The following is a 27269-nucleotide window of genomic DNA, read 5'->3' on the forward strand; positions in this document are numbered from 1 at the left end:
AGTATATATTGTATACAAGAATGGTGTCAAATTCATCATTACATAAAATAAAAGACAAATACAATACAGTCATCTCTCAAGTAGGTATAAAACAAAAGTATACTTCAGTGAAAACAAAAATATAGTTCAGTGAAACAGCAATAGGCCTAAAACATTTCAAGTAAATTCTGTTATTGCTTAGCCCAGAAATCTTTGAATTTATAAGGAGCATTTTGTGTCGTAATTTTAGAGCGTTTTTAAATCTGTTGTCATCTGTCTAATTTTTTATTTTTATTGGTAATTGATTTAAAAATTGTATTCCAATGTATGATGGTTTTTGTTTAAATATTTCTTTTTTATGCTTATTAATTTGGAAATTATATCGGTTTCTTGTGTTGTAATTAATTATGATTATCGACGTTTCTAGTAAATGTTGAAATATTACGTTTAACATGAAGAACAGTTTTGTAAATATAAGGGCTATAAATACTCATGATACCCAATTCAATAAAATGTTTTTTACAGTGTGCATCAAAATCCAATTTAAGCATTGATCTCATTGCATCTTTTTAAGATGTACACATTTTTGGAGGTTCAAATTTGATGTTGCTCCATATACTTCAAGGCCATACCCAATATGGGTATGGACCATTGAAAAATACATTGATTGCAATGTTTTGATGTAACAAAATGAGGACAATCTCTTCAGAGCAAAGAATCCTGAATTAACTTTTGAACAGACCTCATTTTCATGACTTGACCAAGACAGTTTTCTATCCAGTAGAATACCAAGGAACTTTGACTTTTCAGCAAGATCAACAATATTGAGGCAGTCTGTTGGTTCTGTGATCATTGTTACAAGAGAATTTAATTATTGTTGTTTCATTTTTATTAGTTAACTTAAAAGGTTCAAGTTACTTAGTCTTTCGTTAACTTTGTTTGTTGCTAGGGATAATTGATCAAAAACATTAATTCTGTTGCTACTAGCTATCGTTAGATTAATATCATCTGCAAAAATACAAAATTTATTATTTAATATTAGATTTGAAAGACATTCTGGTAACTTTTCTAAATACACAAGGAATAGGAATGGTCCCAGGACTGATTCCTGGGGAACGGAATATTTAATTAAGTCTTACCTGGACTCAAGGCCATCAGGCTCCCCCAGCAAGACCCCGTCCTCTGGTGCACCACACATCAAACACTACCCACCAAAACTGACCCTTGCTGATAGATCAGCACAATATGTTACTGTTTAAAAAACACTCCCAGCCTACTCACACAACATTGCCAAACACTTCCTGCTTACAATATTTGACCCCTTCCATTATTAAATGTGTCCTTTTACAGATAACTTTAAATGATTTGGAGAACATAATTCATTATTGAAAGAAAATCATATGTTAAAGTTAAAACAAAGTGTTGAAAAAATTAAAAGAAACTTGAAATTGTGGGTAAAACATGGCTATGGGGGAAACCATTGCTACTCACTTTGAAGTTTTGACAATATGAATACTGTGTGAAATAATGGTGATGTCTACCTAATGAATCCAGTGTTAGTGGGGGCAGCTAAAGGGTTGGAAGACATCAACGTTATACTGGATTCTTACTCCTAAAAGAAAAAAAAAACATCCTAGGCCTACTTGTCCCTATTAACAACGCTAAGTATGATCCTACAAATAGTTACAAAACCATAGAAGGCTCACACTGGAGTTAAATTGCATATGAAAGACAATCAAACGTTTAACTTAATATTACTACTACATTGACTCAATTAAAAATAGGTCTAGTGTAGACACTGCAAGGCTAGAGGGTTGTAAAGCCGGGTTTACACTATGTAGCAAAACCTGCTATATAGCAGATTTTTGTACCATCTAGCAATGTTATATAGCATTTGCCAGAAGTAGAAAAGTTAATTTTCAAAAGTGCTATATATAGCAAAAATGGTTCTATCCATGGGAGTCGGTAAAGATAAAAAAAAATACGTGCTACATCTAACGTTGCAACACATTGCATTGTTAAAATATATAGCAATGTTATACAAATATTTTTTGTCTAGCATCTGCTATATGTAGCATTTAGTGTCATCAGTTCACAGTTGTAGCCTCCTGGGTGCGGACATTTTTGCTCAGCGATCTTTGTTTACAATGGAAGGACTGGAAAGTGACAGTGCGTGGGATTGGGATGCTACTATAAACTTAGATTAAACTGTTCCATAAACAACTGGCCTTGTGGTCATACGTAAAACGTTTTTGAAGCTACCATCGCCTTATTTCGCGTTTTCAGCGTGATCGTCATCATTAAGGTCCCGTAATAAATCTGCTATACTGTACTTATTTCTCGAAGCAAGAAACAGTCAAACCTAAAACCTTCGCTTCCGCCTCTGACTTCCTAAGATCACCATGATAGCTGCCGCAAACAATAGGTTTCTTCGGCGCGATATTTTCGATACGGAATGCGAATGAGGTTGTCTACATATAGCATATAGGACGAGCACTGGACTCACTAAATTGTCTGTAATTTTTTTGTATAGCAAAAGTTATATAGCAGGCTTTGCAACATAGTGTAAACCCGGCTTAAGCTCTTGAAGTGCTTAGGAAATATGTAAGAATCTAGCATCTTAGTAGTTCAAGGACCAGACCAGTACAAAGGAATTCATATGAATGTGGTGTTTTCATGCTACATCCTGCTGAATAACATTAAATGGTAAAACTTTCTATATATGACTTGCATACAGCCCTAGATGGCAGACTCATAGGTGTTTTTGCACCAAATTAGGTGTTTTTGTGAGATTTTTCTAGTTTCTTGACTTAGAGTAAAGCATATCAAATATGGTATTTTTTAAAGCTCTTAAAATGTTTTGCAGCCTTTTCCATAGGTTATTTCTGAAATATTGTATGAATAAAATTTTATTAACAAAACTAACACAAAAATATTTTTAAATACCGGTTTTTGAAAAATTACGAAAAATGTACTAATCATACAACAAATGTGTAAATGTAAGAAAGATAGCATGTAAACTTCTCTTTCAAACAAAAAAAGTTTTACCCCGATCCAATACATGGTATGTAAAATATAGTTATTTTTGATATAGCCCTGTCCGCCATTTTGATGACATCATAACCGGAAACTGCAGTGGGTGCTGACGCGACACCCGGGTTGAAAACACTTCTTTAGACACCTACATCAACATTAAATGGTAAAACTATATATATTACAACAGTCTTCGTAGGCCCACCCGAAAAACAAGCTGTTGCTTTAGCTTTGAACATGTTTGACCGCTCAGATACACAAATTTTGAGGTTCGATCTTAATATTTTTTATCCCTACAAATCAATTTGAATTAATCCGTTTAAATGTTTTTACTATCCATACAGATAATCGCGACGGAACCTCTCCATGTCGACCTATTTGAAAGGGTGCACGGAACTGCCGCTGAGTTGCAATGACTGTATCATTACATTTTATAAACGGCTTGATGACAAACACACGTAGCTCAGCCGATCATTCTTCAATGACTACAGATAATGGCAGTGTGTAGGCTTTCCAACGAGACTACCCCCACACTCCCCAAACCACCTGTCCCTGAACAGTGTACGTCAGAAAAAGATCGGTTTTTTGGTGCACCTGTACAATGGAGACTCTGCATGTAGGAAATGTGAGCAGTCCGAGGAGACAGGAGATCATCTACTCTATGACTAGGGGGACGTTGCGATACCAGTGGTATCACACGAATATCCAATCAAGAGATACTTTATTGGTATCAAAAGAAAATATGCAGTATTGGTATCGGAAGAAAGAATGCAGTACCATAAAAACGTAGTTAGGTTTTTTTTATATTTTTAACATGGGAATCATGAATGTACAGTTTTTTTAAAATTTTCTCTGTAACGTTTAAAATTACGAAATTGCTTTATTGAACAAAATAATTTGCTAAGCTCTGCAAGATGGCTGTAATAAAAATTGGGCGTTTTCATGTTGTAATGGTACAAATTTGAAAAAAAAAACAATTGTTGAAAAACCCCATAATACCCAGCTTCCATGGTCCGATCTTGCTGGTTTGTGAACTCATTCAAGTTTATCCAGCCCTACTCCTTCAAGCTAAATTTAATCAAAATCGGAACAAAATTACTTGAGTTATGAAGTTCACGGACGTATAAATCTCTACGAAATCTCAACGAAAAACTGTTTTTGGCCTCTAGGGTCATCAAAATGAAAAATTAAATCGGTCTCGGGTCTAGGTCTTGCATTTTTACATCATTGAAAGATTTATTAAATACACAAAACATTTAAAACCTACATACTATAGAGAAAATTGCTTATTTGAAAAACATATTTACAAAATGGCAAAGGAAACATTGAATTAGGGTTTACAGTTTGATAAGGACAGCTTGCACAAGATCGTCGAAAAATCCAAATCATTTAAATTTTAATTTAGGATCATACAAAATAAAATAATACAACATTAATAAGCAATATCAGTTTATTTCAAAAATTGACTGTTTACAATAGTAATAAATTGAATTCATAGTAATAATAACTCTAAAATTAGCCCTATACACACATGCATACACACACTCACATTCATACGCTGTAACACATACACACACCCACTAGCATAAAGTACGATTAAATATGCAATATGCATACTATACATACAATATGTATTCATGTGGGTGTGCCTACGTGTAGTGTAAGTAAGTTTGGCATTACATTCTGAAAGGATAAATGATTAATATCTTAAACAAGTTCTCAAAAGCCAAGACTTAACATAACTAACTAACGAATATGCTGAGCCCACATAAGTGAAGAGATTAATATTTTGTGCTATGAGCCACAGAAAGATCTTTGGATCTAAAAGATGAGCAGTAGAGCGGACCAGGTTTAGTGGTAACAGTACAGCGACTTGTGGGTAATAAGTACAAAGACTATTGCCAAAAATATAAAACTGCTAAAGTAATTATTACAAAACTCAATCTCATAAAAATAAGGCAAATATCCAGGTAACAGGCCGTGATTTCTTACCATCAGCAAACTTTCGATATATTTTCAAAACATTCATTATAAATTTGATCGAGAATAAACAAAAATAAATAAACTCTACTTGACTACTGGTATATATGTATAGCTTATACGGAAACATAAAATTTATGCTGAACATAACTAGAAAAGATTCAATTTCGACAGGCAGTCGAGTGACGGAACGATCAGAGGAAGCACTCAAATTGATTAAGGTAGCGTTACTGAGTGACTCGCAACATAAATAAAACCTAACTGAGAAATGTGGTTACAACCTAAAGACATGGTGATTATATAAAAATATAGTTTTAAACAATCAGGTCCCCGGTGTTTTGTTCTCATTAGCCGATAGAATGTCACAGATCGTTCCGTCTTGAGTTAACGTGATATTCACAAACAGAAAATCAACAATTAGAAATTTGGCATAATTACAACATCTAATAGAAAAGTCATTTTGAGTCACTTAAACTGTGTTGACTCGGGATAAAATAAAACAGTTGAGGAGCCCTAGCCTGCCACAGAAGTGACACGTTGATTAGTTTACAGCAGTCGACATCGTCCTTTCTTCTTCTTCTTCACCTGGAAAACATAAAATACTAATAAGCAAATTGTTAAAAGAGTTGAATTTATAGAAGAGGATCAAAGTGAAAATATAAGTTGTGAGGGGGCAGGCTGAAAAATATAACTAAAAGAAAGCTTGGATATGATAACAGTATGTATATGACATGCTGGTTACAGACAACCACCAAAACAAATAAGTACATTAGTTAAAAACTAGCTGTGTGCCCGTTCTACGTACGGGAATCTTGTAGTAAGTTTAAACCTTCTAATATTCAGAGGAGTTGGTTTGCATATTTAGTGTGCATTTTCCAGATATGCCGGCAAAACTATTACTGTATGGAAATACATATAAACCTTCGCAAATACAATATCTGACCGTTTCAAGCCAAAACGAATGCTTCGCAATTAAATGTCTCAAGATTGTGTTAGTCCATATTTTACATCCAATGATAAAAAGAATTGCTCTATAGATCTATGAGGCAAAGCCCTAAGGCTAACTGTAAGTTATAATTGTAAGTTAGTTTCCACACTGGTTAAAAGTAGTTAAAATACTACCTCAACCTCACCACTGCACACTTTATTCCGGTTGAAATTTTCATTATCAAAGGTGCTATTGTCTTTTCCACGAAACACTGAGGAATAAGGACATTAATGCGTTACCAACAGACATACACACAAAAATACGGAATCAAATTATGGAATTTGCTACACTTTAAGCAAAGCAAAGTACATTCAAAATAAGTTTTCTTGGAATTTTTGATAGTGTCGTCTTATTTTATGATAATCATATTCAGGCCTACTTATCCTGTAGTGATAATGCCGTCTGTAATGACAATTTATATTTGCTTTGCTTAATCCGAAGATGACTCGAAATGGTGTTGAAATTACAGCATAATTCATGAAACGATGTACAAAAGACGATTAAGATTAGTAATAATTTACAATAGCTATTCACTTCAAATATTTATCATTGCTATTGTTATTAAAGTTATTTTTTGTTTTGACAATATATTTATCATAGTCATTGTTTTCTTTATTATTTATTGTTTTCTAGGTTGTTCCATGTGCCATTTATTGTAAACATATTTTCATTACTAATCAAACTATGTATTTATTTCTCGTTACTCTTAGTTCTTTCATTGTCCAGTATTTGCATGTACTGTATTTTTATTATTGTTACTTTTGATATTCCTCTCATTATCTATAGGCTATTTAGTCATAATGAGCAATTATAATCAAACTGTAAAATTGGTGTAGATCCGTTGGCAAATATATAAATAAGTAAATAAATACACAGGCCACAAAACATTGATACGCCTGAAATGATTTACCTGTAAAGGATAAAATGATCAATTGGAGGACAACAGGTGATTTAACCCTTTTCAATTGTCTATTATAGATCCAAAAAGAAAAAAAAATGATGCTGCTAAGAGTTCAGCTCTTTCAAAAAGGTGAGCTGCTCCATAAATATAAGACAGTGACGCAAATATGTCACTGTATATTAATGTGACAATGTCATTGCATCTGTGCTAACAAACTAGCTATGGTGTTTTATAGGGCCTGCGTCGCTGATCTGTAAAATAATACATTATTGCAGCGTGTTTAGTCCTGTGTGTAAACATGTCAAGCAAATTTTAGTTGGTAAGTAATGTTTCTAGGAAGTTGTTGAGGTTTCAACTCTATTATCAAGCTACCACACTTGACTCTTTCACCTTGTATAGCTCCTGGAGAGTGAAGTGCTCTAGTGCTAGAATGCAGGGCTTCGGTCCCAGGTTCAAATACCACCAATCACCACATGACATAAAGCTATTTTAAAAAACCATGACCCTCTAAGCTAGCCTGGAGTAATGTGTAAAACGGTTACAGACTAGAGCCTAAGTGTCCTAGTATGTGAATCTATGATAACTCCACCACTTTATTACCTGGAGAGCAGCTCTAGTGGCAGTTTCAAAAACTTCACGTACACCTTCCTTGCTTTTGGCTGAGCACTCCAAGTAAGCAAAGGCATTTATCTTCTCTGCCATGGCGCGCCCCTCTTCCGGCTTTACAGGCTCCTGCTTCATTTTTCCTAACTCTTTTATTGTATTCGGATCATTTCTCAGGTCCTAAAAGCCAAAACTCACAGTAAAAATTTAGGATTTGTTGATGACTTAGAAAAACTTAAGATGATGATTTTTGATGAGGGCATTGGATATTATTAATAAACTCTTTCAAAAAAGAATTTTTAATGTGAGTAAGGAAGGTACTTTTCACTAAAAGTTACATATTTACAAACACATGGTAGAGGTGTGGGCCCTCATCTATGTAGTATTAGTACAATATGATACTAGAATTTGTAATGATAAAAGATGCTCACATATGCCTCAGTGAAAGCAATAAATCAATTACAATGTGAAAGACAAATTCCATTATCACTGTAGGGACGAGTTAAGCCCAATGGCATAGTTCTCTGGTGAATATACGATATAGTTAACATCTAATACCTACTTCATGACGTAATATTGATTTTCTGAACACTCAACTCACTATCTTTGCTTCCAGAATTGCCAACATACCTTTTTGTTACCAACCAGTATGATGGGAACATTGGGACAGAAGTGTTTGACTTCAGGAGTCCATTTTTCCGGTATGTTCTCCAGGGAGTCAGGAGAATCAATAGAGAAGCACATGAGGATGACATCAGTATCGGGGTACGACAATGGACGGAGTCTATCATAGTCCTCCTGGCCCGCAGTATCCCAAAGAGCTAGCTCAACCTGGAAAACCAGCAAAACACTGTAAAACAGTGTGCCAACCAAAATCAAACCCAACATCTATTTGATTCAATAGCAGACATTTCAGTAAACCACCTGGTCCTCTCATAGCTGCCTAACACAATTCAATAGCGTTAGTTAAATTTGATCCAATCTATCAATATGCAATGTCGTCTAAACTAGTGATGGTCAAAATACAAATTTTTAATCTCAAAACCTGACCCTAAAACTTTTTAATTTGCCTCGTTAAGGTTTTACAATGATAACATGTTTATTATGCAATGAACACTCAAAGAAATTGGACTCCAGGCCTTGACACAATAACGTGAATATTAGACCATTACATTTTAAAGCTAAAAAACAAAAAATTTAAAAAAAATTGTTTATACGAGGTACGTCTGGAAATTAAGTTCTGTTTCAACTATTCTTCGCGGTAGCCATCACAGTTCAGCGCATGCACGGTAGTTACTCTAGGGCAACCGGAAGGAAATGACGCTTTTTTGAGGTCGCTTTTGTTGTCGTGCACTTCATAGTGCTTGTTTGTAATGGCTGTGTTAATTGAGAATCCCGCCGATTGTGAAAATCGATCAGTGATTCTTTTTCTTAATGCAAAAACGTTAAAGCAATTTGACAAATCTGTGAGGTTTATGGAGACCATGTAATAAGTGATTCAATAGTAGGAAGATAGGTTTGACAAATAAGAAGATACCGTCCATGATGAGGAACAAAGTGGACGTCAATCTCTTGTGAACAATGAACTGATTCATGCAGATGATGGGAATTTTGAAGAAAACAGTAAGTTTAAGATTAGTGCTCTTGCACGTGAATTTTCCTCAAGTTTCACAAACAGTAATTTACAAGATTGTAACTGAAAAAATTGGATTTTCAGAAACTTGGCGCACGTTGGGTGCCTAAAATTCTTTCTGAACTGCGCTAAACCGCCGAATGGGCTGTGCACTTGATTTCTTGACTCGCTATGACGAAACTAGGGTTGCTTGTGATAAACCTGAAACCAAACGCCAATCAATGGAATGGAGGGTCTATGTCCCCGACAAAAGTAAAACTAAAGTAAACCTTGACACCTCGAAAGGTCATGTGCACAGTTTCCTGGGAAAGAAATACATTTTGCTTGCCACGAGACCAAACAATCAATAAAGATGTTTATTACGAGACGCTCAGAAAACTACGCCACGCAATACAGAATAAGCGCCGAGGAATGCTCACGTAAGGAGTGGTTTTCATTTACGACAATGCCTAACCACACACGGGAAATGTGACGAAGATAATTCTTCAGGGATTTGGCTGTGACGTGTTTGACAACCCTGACCTCGCTCTGAGCGATTTTTAATTGTTTCTGCATCTGATGTCTTTCCTTGGCGGTCAGCGGTTAAACAGTGATAAAGAGCTGAAAGAACATTTTACCTCATGGTTGACTACACAGGTGGCAACATTCTACAAGGATAGTATACAAAAACTTGTACCATGCTATGACTAATGCCTCGAAAATCACAGGAGTTATGCCGGAAAATGCTTTGCTGTATCTATACTCGTTATTCTTTTATTTCAAAACGGAACATACTTTTAGATTTTGGTACCTTGTAAACAAAAAACGCTAAAATAAATTAAAATCTTGATACTAATAATATAGTATGAGACCAATTCAAACATTAAACAGGTTATATTTATTTGTGTTCAATAAATACCGATATGAAATAGTTTTGCACACACATCTTTATATATATTAGTAGCTAATTAATTGCATATATTTGTTGCAGTTCAGAAATATAATTTGCTAGTTCAATTTTAGAATGTTAAAACTCATCTATCGAATCTCAAATTCGATGGTGGTTTTGAGATTTGGTTTTGAACCATCACTAGTCGAAACAACCAGTAGTGTGTTGAAGACATAGCATATAATTTAGTTGGCTGTCTAGCAATGGTGTATTGTAGGTAATAAAAGTCAATAACTTCCAAGCCAAAGGAAATTAAGCTTGATACAATACAAACTTTCAATGCAATGATTCATGTAAACTCTTTCGTTATGTTATCTACTAAACAGTTAAATAGCCATTATAGAGTTGCCCCTTCTGCACATTTCTAAAATTCTACTGACTTTGAACTGATTTGTTTTACCCACTCATCTCCAACACGTGCCATGACAACATACTAATAATATTCTTCGCTATTTACTTCATACAATCTTAGACTACATGAAGTTCACAGTGCAACTTAGTCATGTGTATTTCTCAGAAATCAAAGTCATGAAAATTATTTATGTCCTTATGCTTTGTGAAATGGCACTGTTAACAAGTAATTCTCTCAAGATACATTTATTATTTTTAATTGCTGGCAATATATCATCATTGTAGACCCAGTCTATGCCCTCTGCCAAAGGGTCAATGACAAAGGCCAATGCACATGGCAATATACCAACTAATGAATAGAAACTGTCACAATAAAATATTTTATTATTCATCAAATGCAATATTCTTATTTCTATACAAAGAAGCCCTACTCCATTTTCAGTGATTTGCAGGGCTTGTAAAATAAAGACCTCATCCAGTTGAAGGGGTGTTTAAGTATATTATACTTTAACGATAAATCCTCAAATTGATTTTCTAACCTGAGTCGTTATTTTTTTAACATCACTCCAAATATTGTTCAACAGTTTTACTTGACAGACTCTATAGGAGAAAACATAGTGAACTTCAAGTTCTATTAGTGCAAGCATTTTAATTAATTATTGGTCCTTCAATTCTATTTTTTACTTTCGGTCATCATATTTGCCAATTTAATATAAAAAACTGTTATTAAAAAGCAAGAACTGGCTATTTGAAATTTTGAGCTTCTTTAACATAACAGTAGTTTTAGAAATTTGGTATGATTTATCATATTTGATTTTGTTTGATTATTCTTTGCCCCATATCCACTACACATTTTTCACCTTGATAAGCAATACAAAGTTTAAACTTAATGCATAACCCCGCTTGTCCAGTCCAAAGAACAAACTGTTCTAGATAAGCGTGTTACTAAACATCCTTCTTAAAGAAATTGCTGGTTTTAAATGATTATTTGTAACCTCATAGAAAGTTTTCTTTCTGTAGGATATGAAAGTGGTTTGAAAACCTATATAAAAGGAGACCAAAAATATCTAACAATCTGGTCAAAAAACAAGAAACCCAAAGCTAGAGTTGACTTACGGAAATAATGCAATGAGTAAGTTACACATTCACAAATAGGGTAAAATTGAGCACTATTAACTGACATAAGTAGGATAGCCTATCTCATAAATGCTAAACAAGCAAATGAATACACACATATGTAAAACATACATTTTCTATTAAATTACATACATTTATATGAATTAAACTTTCCTTTAAAATATATTTACTGATTTAAGGATTCATTTTTCACAGTTTCATCTTCAGTATTTGCTATTACAGTAGGCTTATATATTTTCTGCAACATTACTAATTTAAATCCTGACCCTAAATTAATATTAATTAACAACCAACAATGTACTATATATAACCTTGTACATACACTATACAATTTAAAGATTTCTGATGGTTAGACTTACAGTAGCCTATCTATTATAATTTGTTAAGACACTGAAAATTACTTAGAACATCGCTAAATTTACTTAACACTTTACCTGTTTTCCATCAACTTCAATATCTGCTACATAGTTCTCAAAAACAGTAGGAACATAGACTTCAGGGAACTGGTCTTTGCTGAAGACAATGAGAAGGCAAGTTTTACCACAAGCACCATCGCCCACTATGACCAGCTTCTTACGAATAGCAGCCATTTCTAAAACAAGAAGAAAAACATTCTTTAAGAGAGAAAAATTTGAATTTTAGTAAAACAACTAATACATTATGCTCAAAAATAGACTTCCCAGCCAAACTTAATTATTTTAAGAGTTGGTAGGTACACAGAGAAGTAAGATATAAAGGATAAATTCAAAGGTACACTTAAGTGGTGTCTAGCACGAGTCGCTGGTGTCTAGAGAAAATTCTATTCGTCGTCCCCTTCCGCTTTTCTTTCGTCCCCTTCCACTTTTCTTTCCCCCCTCGCCATCACAAACTACAGCGAGCGAGCTGGAGCAAGACCCTGTGCGCTTAAACTGTTGTACAAAAATGCTATTTGGCCATTGCCGTTCGGGCTCTTCCTTGCTCGGTACAAGTACATTTCCCGCTCCACCATACTTGAGCTAAAAGCGCACGGTTGTCCCATAAGCTTGTATTCTCTGTATCTTACTTCTCTGTGATAGGTAGTTGGAAACTATGTAATAGGTTCTTAAAATATTAACTTTTATACTCAAAACTTGCCTGCCAAAACTGGTTTCTAACATATTTATATAACACTAGTGTCTAGTGTATTAAAGCAATTAATAACAAAGTAAATATACTTGTGAATATTCAAAAATTACAGTAAGCCTAAGTGTAATTTAAGTAAAAGAATATTTAAAGGTCCCCCTATCTTCTTTAATTTGAGTTTAATTGCATTGTTAAAATAAATATATTTCAAACTACAAAAGGAAACAATCCAATAATGTAAAGTTGGTTATTTTCCCTCGTTAAGAAGATATGCAAGAGACAGTTCTGGTGCTTGGTATTAGTGCTAGTCCGTGCCTAAGAACCGGATATTTCCAATATTCAGGCTGCCGCCTAGAAAATGGGTTTGGGAGCTTGGAATTAGTTAGGCAGAGATAATCTCACGCCTAAATATTTCTGGTTTGGGAGTCTAGTAGACTTAGGCGCCAGCCTAAGAGATAATCTCGGTGAGTTTGGGAGACCAATTTTGGGATTTATAGGCCTATATCTTCTTCATAAAAATTAGTGAGTTTAGGCTCCCTAGCGTGCAGAGTCTAGACGCAACATTCACCTGGTCGTGACGCATCATCCTCAAGTTACCATTAATTAGTATTGTTATCGTTGTAAATGTACCTTTTTTATGTGACTATGTTCGTGTTCGTGTGCGTGTGAATTGACGACCTTCTGCTGAAGTGATTATTTTGACATCCACTGGACGCCTAAGGATGACTTCTGTATGAAGTCGAAACTAGTTGCATGACAGAAATTGCGACTATTGGATTACTAGAAGCAGGTATTTAAACCAATTTATATTCAACGTAATCCGGAGGCTAACATCAAAAATGAAATTATCCTATTTGTCTATTAATACCGAACGGCAACTTCCCAATACCGAATTATTGCCGCCTAATACCGAACGGCAATCCCGCCGGTGCTTAGAAGGCTTTAAAACATGTTGAAGCTCGTTTTATCTTCATTCAATCTTTAAATTATATCTCATACAAGATTAACAAAGATAAAAAAAATAACAAAGATCAAATGAAGTCATGGTTATACAGTAGGAATGTGGAGGGGCTAATCATACCAGCCTAAGGAAGTCGACCGTTTTCTTAAGGAAACAAACAACAATTTGAAGGAATTCGCCAAAACTGTGGACAGTCTGACCAATCAAGGCTCACTGAATCTAGTAACCAATGACGATATACAAACCCATTTGTCTGCGAACAGATGAATTGTCAACAAATGTATTACTCTTCAGTTGGTATTGATAAATTGAAGTAGATGCTTATTATTTGAGGCGTTTGGTAATTGGAAGGTTTAGGCCTACCTTAAAGTTTTTTGAGAAGAAATATAGTTTAATTGGCATAAAATTCTTATTTAATTTAGGCCCTACCTAAAATTATAATAAAGGAAAATAGTTTTGATATTTAAAAAAAAAAGACTGAAGAATTGTCTCCTTTCATTATCTTTGTATTCTTTGAATGGACTTTGGAATTTAAGAGATATGTCATAGGCTAAATTGTAATTTAGAAGGATGATTGTATTTTGTTTAATTAGTCTTCTTAAGCTTAACATTTGTTTTGTTAAGATAATAATTATTTTAGCGATAAGCAAGGCATAACTCATCTTTATATTTATTTGACGCTATTCGTTGTATAACAACTTGTACTGTGAAGGAATACAAATTTTGATTTGATTAGCGCCTGGAGGAAAACTCTGTGCTGTCTCCGATGAAAGGTTAGTTACCAAGGCTAAATATAAAACCTTGAACTTATATAGGCCGTTATTTTTTGCAAATTGTGAGTCACCAAGATTTCAAGATGATTAAATTTATAAAAATCAAGATATAAAACCTATAGCCTATAAATAATTATGTGTCCTTGAAATCAATAAATTGAGTTATTTTTTGTCTGATTTTGATGAAATTTTGTATGAAAGAGTAGACTATTGAGAGATTAAAGTAATTTGTCCAAAATTCTCGGTCTTCCAAAATACCGATCCCAGTCATGCGGGTTATCAAATTTTTACCCTTAAAACATGGAAATGCCCAATTTCCATTAGAGCCAAACTATAGAGCTTAACTAAACTTTTCTTGGAAAAGTAGATATGAGACAGCACATTTTTGAGTTTAGATTTGTGTCGGTTGAAGAAGTTTTTAAAACTATTAATAACTTACGTACAAGTAAATGTTTGGATATCTATGGATTGAATTCAATTATTCTTAAACACGCTTCTTTTAGTATTTGTGAAGTATTGACCACAATATTTAATAGGATGATAGAAAAGGGTGTATACACAACAGTACTTAAAAAAATTAAAGTGGTTCCAGTTCCCAAGAAAAATAATGATAGTTATGAAAGCTTCAGACCAATATCAATTGTACCAACCATATCAAAGTTGTTTGAATTACTAATGTATAACCAGGTGTATGAATACTTTGAAAGTAATAACATGTTTACTGATAGGCAGTTTGGGTTTTGCTCTGGGAAGAGCACAAATGATGCTGTTGTTAGCTTAGTTATAGATGTGGTTAAAAATATAGAGAACAAAAGATTGGTTTGCTTTCGCTCTTTTGACATGTCAAAAGCATTTGATACTGTTAATCACAACATATTAATACACAAATTAAAATTTTATGGTTTTCAAGAAAATTCAATTAAACTTGTCAATTCGTATTTAAAAAATAGAGAACAATTTGTTAGTTTTAAAAATGAGTTATCTCTTGGAAAAAATATAGACGTTGGTGTTCCTCAGGGATCTTCTTTAGGGCCACTGCTATTTAATATCTATATCAATGATCTGCCATACAATTTGATAGGTGAAAACATTAATAGTTTTCTTTACGCTGATGACCTAGGCTTGAATGTTTGTTCTGAATCTAGAGATCAAATGAATCACATCCTGCAAAATGCTACGGATCTGATTTATCAGTGGTGTAATGCAAATAGATTATGCCTAAATCTAAATAAATTGCAAGATTTAGAAATTTGTTTCTCAAATAGGCAGCCTCTATTAAATGAGGTAAAACCTTTAAAATTTCTTGGAATTAATCTAAACGCAAAACTAGATTGGAAGGATCACATTGACATAACCTCAACCAAAATGTCGAAAGGTGTATACTGCTTAAGAAGATTAAAAGGTTGTGTAACACAAGATGTTTTGATAACAGTGTATTATGCACAGATACATAGTTTATTGAGTTACGGAATATTGGTGTGGGGTTTCCAAACATATACCAAAAAGTTATTTAAATTGCAAAAAAGAGCGATAAGGCTTGTAAGTGGTGTACGCTCTGGAACTCACTGTAAACCTATATTTAAACATTTCAAAATTTTAACTTTGCCTGCAATATATATTTTTCAAGTTCTGTTGTATGTAAAAAATCATTTAGAAATGTTCTCAGAAAATTCAAATAGACAATTATGAAACCAGATTTAAAAACAACTTGCAAACAGTGCTCTGTAAATACTCAAAGAGTCAAACAAACATTCAATACCGGTACATGGCAGCTAAATTGTTTAATAACTTATCAGTGGAGTCTCGGGAGTTGTCCTTGAACACTTACAAATCAAAATTGAAGACATATTTAATACAAAAATGCCCATATACAGTGGAGGATTTTTTTACATGTCAAAATATTTCTATTTAATTGTGCCTGTATTTATATATATATATATATATTTTTTTTTTTTATACTAGAACTTATTATATTGATTTATTACATCTAATTATTCATTTGCTGTATTAATTTATGTATTTTATGACGATTGTTAAAGCATTGTGAAATGTCTACAACAATAAATTGATTTGATTTGATTTGATTTGAAACACACAATTTTGTATTATTAAAGCATGGATGTACGATTTATTTCACGGAAAATTCCAAAAACATTTGTAGGCCTAGTTTGGTTGATTAAGGATATATATATTTTGATAAAATTTGGCGAATATGTTTATTTCATACTAAGCTATAAACTTAAATAATTTCATTACGGTAATTTTACTAAAAGCACACATTAACTTAACTTACCTACCATTCTTGTGTCAGCAAAGTCCCATTAAAACTACAGTAGAGTCCCGTTAGTCCGAAATGGTTGGGACCGGGCCCATTTCGGATTACCGAATATTTCGGATTAAACGTTTTTTTTTGTTTTTTTTTTAATTTTTTAAAATTCTTGAAATTTTTTTTTACTTTTTTGAAATTTTTGAAATTTTTTTTTATTTTTTGAAATTTTTTGGGATTGTTTTTTTAGATTACTTAGACCTAGTGGCTGCAGCATTATCACTTTATAAAATCCATTTGTGATTTGGGGGGATTGGAACCCTGGACGAAAATAAAAAATGTTAATAACAAACATTGTGAAATATTTACTAAAATACTCAACAAAAAAGTCTATCTTGCCCGGCCGCTACAGAATACTTTGACGAGGTACAGCTAACTGTGTAAAAAGTTTAATAAACTAAAATTTTTAAAAAATTCCTAAATAATTTCAAAAAAATTTCAAAAGTTTTCAAAAAAATTTCAAAAGTTTTCAAACAAATTTCAAAAGTTTTCAAAAAAATTTCAAAAGTTAAAAAAAAATAAAAAAAATTTCAAAAAATTTTTAAAAAATAAAAAAAAAATTTTAAAATTTATTTTTTGGTTTCGGATTAAGCGGACTTTCGGATTACCGAAGTTCGGATTATCGGGACTCCACTGTATACTTATTGTTATATACAATAGATCTGGCATGTTAAAGGCAATATTTGAGTAAAAATCCAATCGGAAAAAATGAAAATTAACTTAGTCAGCAGGTTTGCTTCAGCAGGGGTATTGTAAGTCATTATCTTATGTGTGCCCAGTGTGTTGAGGGTTTACATTAACTGTAGGAAAAACCCAGTCAAATAAGCAAATCAAATCAGTAAAAACAAAAAACTTAAACAGTTGAGCACATATAGTAATAAACCCTTAATTTTTAAAGTTTGTTTAACACAGCCTATAAAAATGGAGGAATGCTAACTTAAAATGTTTTAAATTAGAAAACATTAAAAATTAATAAATTAATAGGTAGGTACACTTTTCATGAATCCCTATAAGAAAAGAGCGAATTAGGTTAGATATAGGCCTATATTTTTTTTTTTTTTTTTATTAGCACCCTCCTAAAATTAGTCTATTAAATTTTTAATTGTAATAGTCCCACTGTTAGCCACAAAATCCCACATTTCTGATGGCAATCAGAAAAGAGGAAATGCAGAGGGAGTAACATCTTGGTATGGAAATATCAGTTAGGCCTACAACAAATCTTACTTAAACATTTACATATGCCTAATAAACTATCAATACCTAAGAACATGTGAGTAGGCCTAAATCCTTCTTGGCCATAGGCTAATTAACTACATTTTTAGAATTATGAATGTAGGTGTGGAATGAATGAAAGATGTCTTTAGTCCATGATATATCTTGAGAGATATACATAATTTCCTCAATGCCTGAAAGTCTATATTTATTTGCATGTTGAGCATGACCATGATCTTTTTGAACATTTTGACCTTTTACTGTCATTGTTTCTGATAGGCTCAATGCTTTGCATAGCTCGATTTTTATTTTTGATTTATTGTGACTGCCCGGACAAATGTTTTGACTATATATTTATGTTTTATCTAGTTTTATTTTCTTGGTTGAACTTGTAACCTTATTGTTGACTATGTAATATGCATGTATTTTGCAAATTACGACAATAAAGATTCTGATTTCTGATAGGGGACCACTGCCTCTCATTAAGACATAACAAGAGGTCTCAGTAAGGATTTTAAATGCCTAGAGAGGTTTGCATAACGGTTAATATTTGGAACGCCCAACACAACCTAAACATAGGGAGGGTTCTTCCGGAATTGTGAAATTGGGTAAAAAGTGTATAAAATGAAGTTTTAGACGTTACTGAGCATCGGAAAAGCCATAAGACCCGTTAAATATGACTGTAACATTAACATAATTATGTCCAAAACCTGAAAATACAATACCTATTTTAACACAATAACACACTTCAGGTTACATATTGTATTTAGCACTAAAATCCCCATCCAGCAATAAGCTAACAGATCTCAAAAAGAGAATATCTTCCTGACATACAATTTACTGCGGTTAAAATGTTTTTGTATTTTAGCGATCTGTGAAAAAATTCACAGTATTTAAGTATAAAACTTTTGTACCAAATGTTTTTACTACAAACCAACATAATCATCTTGTAATGTATTCAATTACCTACATAAAAATGTATAACACGTTGCGTAAAAATTTTTATTTTTACGTGTTAGGGGCATAATAATATAGGAAATAAACGGAAAACCGCAAAATATGCCGCAAGAAAAATACAAACTTTTATAAACACAATTTCACACTATTCAGTAAATATTCATGCATAATAAAATGCATGAAGATTACTGGTTATATACACACACATTTCTCTTACAATACAAAATAATAACAAATTTATTATCGAATAAATTGCGGATAAAACAAGAGGGAAAACTCGCCGGCAACAACTTGCAATGGCAAAAGGCACTTTGTGTATGAGACCTTGACATTAGTGACGCACTTTCGTCGTCTTAGTGAGAGAAAACGGAAATAACCCTGAGCGAAGGGCTGCCACTATCACAAGCTACATTTCTTCCTCTTCAAAATGACATATTATATGACTAGTAATAATAACTTTCACTGTATGTAATTCATATTTTCTGTACTAGCAACCTGTTGTGCAATCAATATTTTGTTCTATATATCAATACCACTTAATGAAGATAAAATCAATGGCTATCCAGTGGTACCACTCGCAACATTCCAAGACGAAAATTACCCGAGCAGGATAATCAAGTCCTGTTTTGACAGTTCCCAAGTGTCAGCTGCTAAAGTAGTGCCGCGCCAAAAATTCATTTGATTTCTAATTATCGTGACATTGTTATATACCTGCTACAGAGTTTGTTTATATAGGCCTAATAAAATCAAAGTTCAGAATGTGATCTTTCAAATGGTATATATATTGTTCATATCAGAGTTGATTATAAGCGGTTTTTTCACCGTTAAAAATATTTTGGCCCATACTAGCGTATTACGCTGGTGGCCATTCTAGGCGTCACGGCGGACAAGCGTCACTGCTAAAGTTAAGATCATTACTCTTTGTCTCCCTGCCTCTTTTCCACTCATCAGCCATCAGCAGTGACCAATAAACTTAGCGAAGCGCCAACAAACCAACACAATAACAAAAATATAGGTTGGTACTTATAGTTCGGCCAAATTTTCTGTGCGCACGATCTGGTTGGGTGACGGCAAGGGGGTTGACGGGGGTACTTTTGTGAAAACATTTGTGACTTACCACTCACTCACCCCTACCTTCAGCACTGCCAATAACCGGTACCCATATTTTTTATTTCGGCTAGTAACGACCCGTCCGGGTGCACAGAAGTTTTGGCCGAACTGTACTGACTACCATTTGCCTAGGGATTTTAACCTGAAATAAATAGATCCCAATTTAGGGAATTTATCCCAATTACCCTATTGAGAAAATATCCCATTTCCCCTACGTGTAAAAATTACCGTATCTGTCTTCTTGTCAAATTAACCTTTTGTCACAACGTTTTAACTGCCCCCCCCCCCCCCAAAAACCCCGAATTTCCACTGATCCCCTAGTGATTTGGGGTTCTAAGGCTATTGCTGATAGGCCTAGGCCTATATTTGAAAATTTTAGTAACAATAGGAAGCTTCACCGACAAAAAAAGTTAGCCTAAGTTATTTAAGAAATTTGTAGTGTTGGTAACAGGCATAGGAACTGTTTTAAAGTGTTTTTTGAATGTTTTAGGTGAATCGGGCATCCAAAAAAATAACCTGAACAACAAACACGTTTCAATGTAAACATTTCACAATTTGTACATGCATTTAATGGGCTAGTCATGTTATATACACGGCAGGTAGGCTATGTAACAAAGACAGCCTACACCACACCACCCTGTCACAACACTCGGGTCTGCAGAGTAAATAGATGTTTAAATGACCTAATTTCAACTGAGTTTAATCATTACCAAGTAAATTATATTAACTATTTAAGTAAGTAGGCCTTGATAGCAGAATGACGATTCCCTGGTTGCAATGATTATGAGGAAGAGGACCTAGGTAAAGGTAGGTAGGTTAACCTTCCGGTTAACATGGCGGTAGACGACGAGAACTCTGACTGTGCTGTGTGCAATATAACAGTGAAAGAAGACCAAGATGGATTATTTTGTGACGGATTCTGCAGGAGGTGGTTCCATATAAAATGTGTGAAAGTATCAAAAAGTGTTTTTAGTGACATAAACAGGCTACATGAATTTATTCAGTGGACTTGTGAAAAGTGCCTTAGACGAATGGAAACCATGAGGACATACGTATGTAGCACCGACGATTGCATGACTCTCCATGAAACAGTAGGTAAACTATTGAAAATAGTAAAGGACCTTAACCAAGACCATATCCAATTAATTACAAAAATGGAATCATTATCTCAACATAACATTAAAATGGAATCTCGCCTAACCTCAATTTTGACAACGCTACCGGAAGTTCTAAATCAAAATATTTCTCGAGCAGACGACAACGTCCAATACGACGGCAACTGCAATCTGACCACAGAAATTGAATCCACTCCAGACGGAGAAACGGACGCGGGTGTAAACCCTAAGAACATGACCATAGAGAATGATATGACGAAGTCAAACGGCCATGACATGGACAAAGCCAAGGAAAAATCAGCAGACGACATCGCTCAAGTAGAAGAATCACTAGGCACGAGGAAGAAGAAGAGAACCAACAAATCATCAATCCCTTCTGCTACTAGTCTTCTAAGCTCACAAAGTTGTGACTTAACCCTAACATCGGATGTTATACTTGACGAAACATCAAAACTGAAATCTTCTGAAGGAAATCTACTGTACAGTGAAGTTTTATCAAAAAGAAACAAGAAAAATTCTTCGAGAAACGTACTATCGAAAGAAAATACCTTCACAAGCCAACAAAGAAGAGTTTCTCAATCTAGGCCTTCATCTAGAAAACCGCTTGTTACGATCGGCTCCGGCGGTGATGACCTAGTTGGAGTAAAAAGAGCGTGGTTTCACCTTAGTCGACTTAAATCTGAAACTACTGAAGACAATATAAAGGATTATCTTATGAAGACTTTTCCAAACAACAAGAACTTCATTGTTGAAAAATTACAAACCAAAGGGTTAAACGCAAGCTTTAAAGTGGGGACGGACTTCCAACTCAAGGATGACATGATGAACGGATCTTTCTGGCCTAAAAACGTTGTAATTAAGCGTTTTTTATTCTGGAGGGAGAAAAACCAAAACCCAAACTAACACCTAACCTAACCTCGGACCAGGTAAGCCTAAGCCTAAACAACTCTCCGTTAGATATAAACATAATAAATAGGCCTACTGTACCTCAATCAACAAATGATAGCTCTATGAACATTTCTATGCTAAGTCTGAATGTACAATGCCTAAGAACTAAGTTAAATCAGCTAAGCTGTTTTATAGATAACTCACTGCCTGACATTGTTTGTTTATGTGAACACTGGTTGGATAAAAATGAAATAGTACACTATGCCAAAATAGAGTATCTTAATTTAATAGGCTCCTGGTCGAGAGAGAAGCACATCCACGGAGGTGTAGCCATTTATGTAAATAGTTCAAATACCTTATTCGAAGCTAAGGCCTTGGATCTCAATAGTTACTGTAAAGAATTAGACATCGAATTAACAGGAATCAATCTGATTAAATTAAACTGGATTGTGGTAGCTGCCTACAGGTCACCTAGCGGCTCAGTGGAGACTTTCTTCACTCAACTGGATAGCTGCTTGGCATATCTTTCTAAACAAACCAAGAAAATACTGCTCACAGGTGATTTCAACCTCCATCTGAATGAAAACTGTCAAACCACATTAAATTTTATAAATCTAATGCTTTCTTATGGTCTTTTCGTAGCGAACAGAAAACCTACACGTGGAGAAAACTGCCTGGACACCATTGTGACCGATTTGCTGCCATCTGAATTCGAGGTAAACATCGTAGATCCTTTAATATCCGATCATAATGCCATTATCATGAAAATGAAGACTCCATTGGTAAGTGACAATCATACATCTCATCCACTGTGGTATAATCATTATAGTTTCTATAAGAGGCCTATTGACGAATCCAACTTTGATATCCTCAATGAGGAATTATCTAACATAGATTGGGATAGAATTATTAGCGATAAGTTACCAACTAATGCATTTGAAGGTGTTTTCTTAGCTTTTAAGGATGTGTTTGACAAGGTCTTCCCTGTAGTGCCAAAAAAGCCCCCGAACCATAATTCAAAGAAAATTCCCAAGACTAGAGTTAACAAAAGCTGGTACACATCTGACCTGGCCAATCTGAGAAATAGAGTTTTATTCCTAAATGACATTTGTAAATCTGCAACAAATCATACTGTTAAGGAGCGCTATTATCATCTCTATCTATGTGCCAAAAAAGACTACAGGAGTAAAGTAACTAAAGCCAAAAAGGAATCAAACTCAAACTATATCACAAATTCCCACAACCCGAACAAAGCGGCTTGGGACCTTATAAACTCAAGCAGAAAGATCAATACAATTTGCAAAAACAACAATAGCCCAGATACATTCAATACCTTTTTCATTAACAGTGTTACTGACATCGCTTCACATTTCACCAATTGCAATGTTGATCCAGCTGACAATATCCCTCTAAACCCCATGAACAGATTAGAAAACTGGAAACTCGTAACCCCAAGTCAAATTGAGTCTATTGTTAAGAATTTCTCAAACTCGAACAGCCCTGACATATATGGAATAAATGTGAATATTCTAAAGATTACCATCCACTGTATGTCCAAACCTCTAGCTACAGTGATCAATATGTGTCTTAGAGAGGGATCTTTTCCAAGTTTTCTAAAAATAAGCCGTACAGTCCCCGTATTTAAGAAAGGTGACCCGGAAGAACTATCTAATTATAGGCCTATCTCCCTGATACCAATGTACGCTAAGATTATGGAATGCATAGTCAAGGACCAACTGGTTGAGTTTTTTGAAGGCTCGAATCTTTTCACAAATGACCAACATGGGTTTCGAAAGGGCAGATCCACAACCACTGCGTTGCTAAATCTAACATCAAAAATAAATGATGCTTTTGACAATAAATACCTGACAAACCTAACCCTATGTGACCTCAGCAAGGCGTTCGACTGTATCTCACACGACGTCCTGCTGAGGAAAATGGAAAGATACGGGATAAAGAATGTTGCATTAAAAACTTTTCATGACTATTTGAGAGACAGAAAGCAAGTGGTATCTATAAGGGGAGCTCTCTCCAGTGACCTGAATGTCAGCTTAGGGGTCCCCCAGGGTTCTATCCTGGGGCCTGTTCTCTTCCTGATTTTTATCAACGACCTGGGGACTGACGGGAGAACCCTGTTCTTTGCGGATGACACCACCCTCATCACGAGCAATAGTCAATTGGACCAACTAAAACTCAAAGCAGCTGAAATTCTGGACGAGGCAAAAGCCTGGTTTTCATCAAACAAACTCAAAATAAACAATGATAAAACCCAAGAACTTATATGCAGTTTAAAACCCCAAACTCTCCAACAACAACCTGTCAAACTACTAGGTTTTTGGCTGGATAGTAGGTTGACATGGGACAAACATATAAATGAGTTGGAAAGCAGGCTTTACAGAACTGTTTTCCTCTTAAGAAAATTAAAAAATCTGGTCACAGATACATATTTAAAGCTGGCCTATTATGGCCTCTTCCACAGCTTGATGAGCTATGGTGTCATTGTCTGGGGACACGCTTCAGAGACCAAGAACATTCTGATAGTTCAAAAGGCTGCCATAAGAGCCATAACATCCAGCGAAAGACATGAACACTGTAGGCCACTTTTCCGAGCCTTAGGAGTAATGACTATATACAGCCAATTCATCTATAGCTGTCTGGTGCAGATCAAGGAAAATATAGATAACCTCAGCTGCAGAAACCAGCTACATCGTTACAATACGAGAAAAGGAGAAGACCTAAACGTTCCTTTCTGCAGGCTCAGTAAACAAAAAGACTGTTATCCGGTCCTTGGCATCAGACTCTATAACCACCTGCACCAAGACATAAAGTCACTCCCTCTTAAGAGTTTTAAAAAGAGAGTGGAGGAACTACTCAAGGCGCGGCCCCTGTACTCCATGAAGGAATATTTCACAGAGGAAAATGGTGAATGGGCCTCGTAATCTACAGCCATGTTAACCACATAAATTAAAAAGTACTAAAACTAAAATGTTTAAAATGTTTTTTCTTTGACGAAATCTATCCAGTCACTACTGGTCATCGATGGATACATGGTATAAAGGTATAAAGGTATAAAGGTAGGTAAAGGTAAAGGCCTAAGCCTTGAAAAACGGAGTTATTACATTACATTAAAAAAGACAAGTCAGATTCAGGGGAATCATTCATAGTTACCTAGACCTCAAATTAGCAAAACCTAAATAATTTGGCCGGACCACAGAAATTCAGGTAAATGTGCAGTACCGATAGGCCTAGGCTACCTTATTCCGACATATACAATAAGTTAGTCATTCAAACTTAAATTGCAGTTCAAATTCTGGAATTTAACAGTTATATGCTGGAGAGCTATTTTATATGGCCCATGTTTGTCTATCTTTAAGGAATAGGATCTTAGCCTAATAGCCTAGGCCTAATAAGATTTTCACTCCCCTAAATATCATTACAGTTTATGATCTTACCTCCAATTTACGTAGCCTATGACTAATCCTTCATCAAGATAATACCTAAACAGTTTAGGTATAGTTTTAATGACAATAAATAGGACGTATATACTAAATTAACACTTGGCCAACAAAAAAGGGAGTGCGTTGACTTTGCAATCAACCAAAGCCAAATTACACCAAAAGAAGGGCGAAATACTTAAACTTAGCGGAGGTGACCTTTAACTGACTGTACATTATAAAATATGAAATCTTAAAAACTATACACCTTAACTCTAAAACTGATATAACGAACACAAACCAAAAGAATTCAGCTAAAACTTGGGTTCTTCACATCCAACATTAAATGAAGATGGCCACTACTATATAAATAATGTGATGAACAAAACAGCCTGAAAGCCAAAGCCACGCTCTGGTTTAGCCAATAAAGACCACACCTTACGTGAAAAGAGTATCAATAAAAAGTACAACATAGAATATCATATTATATAAAATATTTTCATTCCTAATTATATTTCTTCCTTATATATTTTAAGAATATTTTAACTATATATTTAAAAATTACTATTAAAATGGTTTTTCATTCATGTTTTTTTTTATATAGATATAGGTGCTGTGGCCCAAAGGTATAATAATGATTACATAAAAACTCTACCTTAAAACACTTCGTCAGTGTTTTATACATTTAAAATGTTATAACTTTAATCAAAAATGATACCCCCGCAGCAGCAAACCTGCCGACTAAGTGAATTTCCGTTTGTCTAAATTGATTTTCAATCTTATTAAAAAACCCAACTTACGACAGCTAGCTTGGCCATACTACTGGACCAAATTACACGCGGTTGGTACCAAATGAAATATGTTTTCCTATAGATGTGCAGAATCCCTTTATAAATTCAAATAGATTCAAAAAGCACGAAAAATTAATTTCAAATTTGTTTAAAATTAACACGAGCCTTGGGTTGCCATGTTGATGACGAAATAAACTATAATATATATGTAAACAGAAAATCAAAACAATTGAAGAAATTCCAATCACATGTTTCATTTACAGCGTGGGATGAAAATAGAGAAGTTTGCACAATACATACTTTTTGGTCGAGTTTTCAACCACGGGTCGGCTCTAGTTGAATCTATTTAAATAACATTAGGTTTAACGAGTACCTGGGATGGCTGCTACAAAAGAAACTATTATAGTTGATTTTTAGTAAAATAGTAATAGCTTAGTATACAATAAATAAATTTGCCAAGTTTGATAAAAATCTACCCATAAACAAGCAAACAACAACATTTTACAATATTCTCTGTAAGAATAATATGGGAATTTTTAATTTACAATTATTTTTTTAATTTTCACGGTTACCAATAATTGTACAAAAACATTTTGATATACTAAATTATTTGTTTTTAGAGTTGTTTAAAAATGTTTGGAGAGAAATCGGGAAATTTGGTGTTTTGAGGGTCAAAAATGAGAAAAACAATTTTTACCCCAGAAAAGCCCCCGTAAAACCCCGTTCCTATGGTCCGATCATGCTGTTTCGCAAACTCATTCAAGTTTATCTCACCTTACACCTTTAAACCTTTATATATACAGGGTGATCAACTCAAGGAGGCCACCATCGAGATATCGGAAACGGTAGGAATTAGACGAAACTTTAAATGGGGGACATTCCTTTTTTTTGTGGCAGTTAAAAATATGATTTTAGTTTTTCGAAATTCAAATTCGAAATACATGATGTAAGATGTACACCGGAAGTCATTTTTCCATAGGCTGTAACTCCTAAACGAGTGGGTTTATCGAAAAATGTCAAAATTTAAATTGCGTGTTCCATCCGAAAACATGATGAAATATAAATTTC

At 34.3% G+C, this 27269-nt stretch overlaps 1 protein-coding gene across 2 annotated transcripts; it reads right to left on the reverse strand.

The window, feature by feature from the left end:
• Positions 1–4444: 4444 nt before the first annotated feature.
• LOC128998341 (ras-like GTP-binding protein Rho1) lies at positions 4445–25832 on the reverse strand. 2 transcript variants are annotated; one of them, XM_054424443.1, is made up of 5 exons: positions 25712–25832; positions 11968–12125; positions 8115–8315; positions 7482–7664; positions 4445–5577 (listed from the first exon to the last, which is right to left on the reverse strand). In XM_054424443.1, exons 2-5 carry the CDS (start codon positions 12121–12123, stop codon positions 5539–5541), a joined length of 579 nt encoding a protein of 192 aa, XP_054280418.1. In that variant the 5' UTR covers positions 12124–12125; positions 25712–25832; the 3' UTR covers positions 4445–5538. The 2 variants fall into 2 exon arrangements, with proteins under 2 accessions (XP_054280418.1, XP_054280419.1); XM_054424444.1 differs by lacking the exon at positions 25712–25832 and adding an exon at positions 25429–25566.
• Positions 25833–27269: the final 1437 nt, after the last annotated feature.

This window comes from Macrosteles quadrilineatus, unplaced genomic scaffold, assembly GCF_028750875.1.
Source record: "Macrosteles quadrilineatus isolate MER2022 unplaced genomic scaffold, UCM_ALF_1.0 Scaffold_7__1_contigs__length_78375512, whole genome shotgun sequence".
Taxonomy (NCBI): domain Eukaryota; kingdom Metazoa; phylum Arthropoda; class Insecta; order Hemiptera; family Cicadellidae; genus Macrosteles; species Macrosteles quadrilineatus.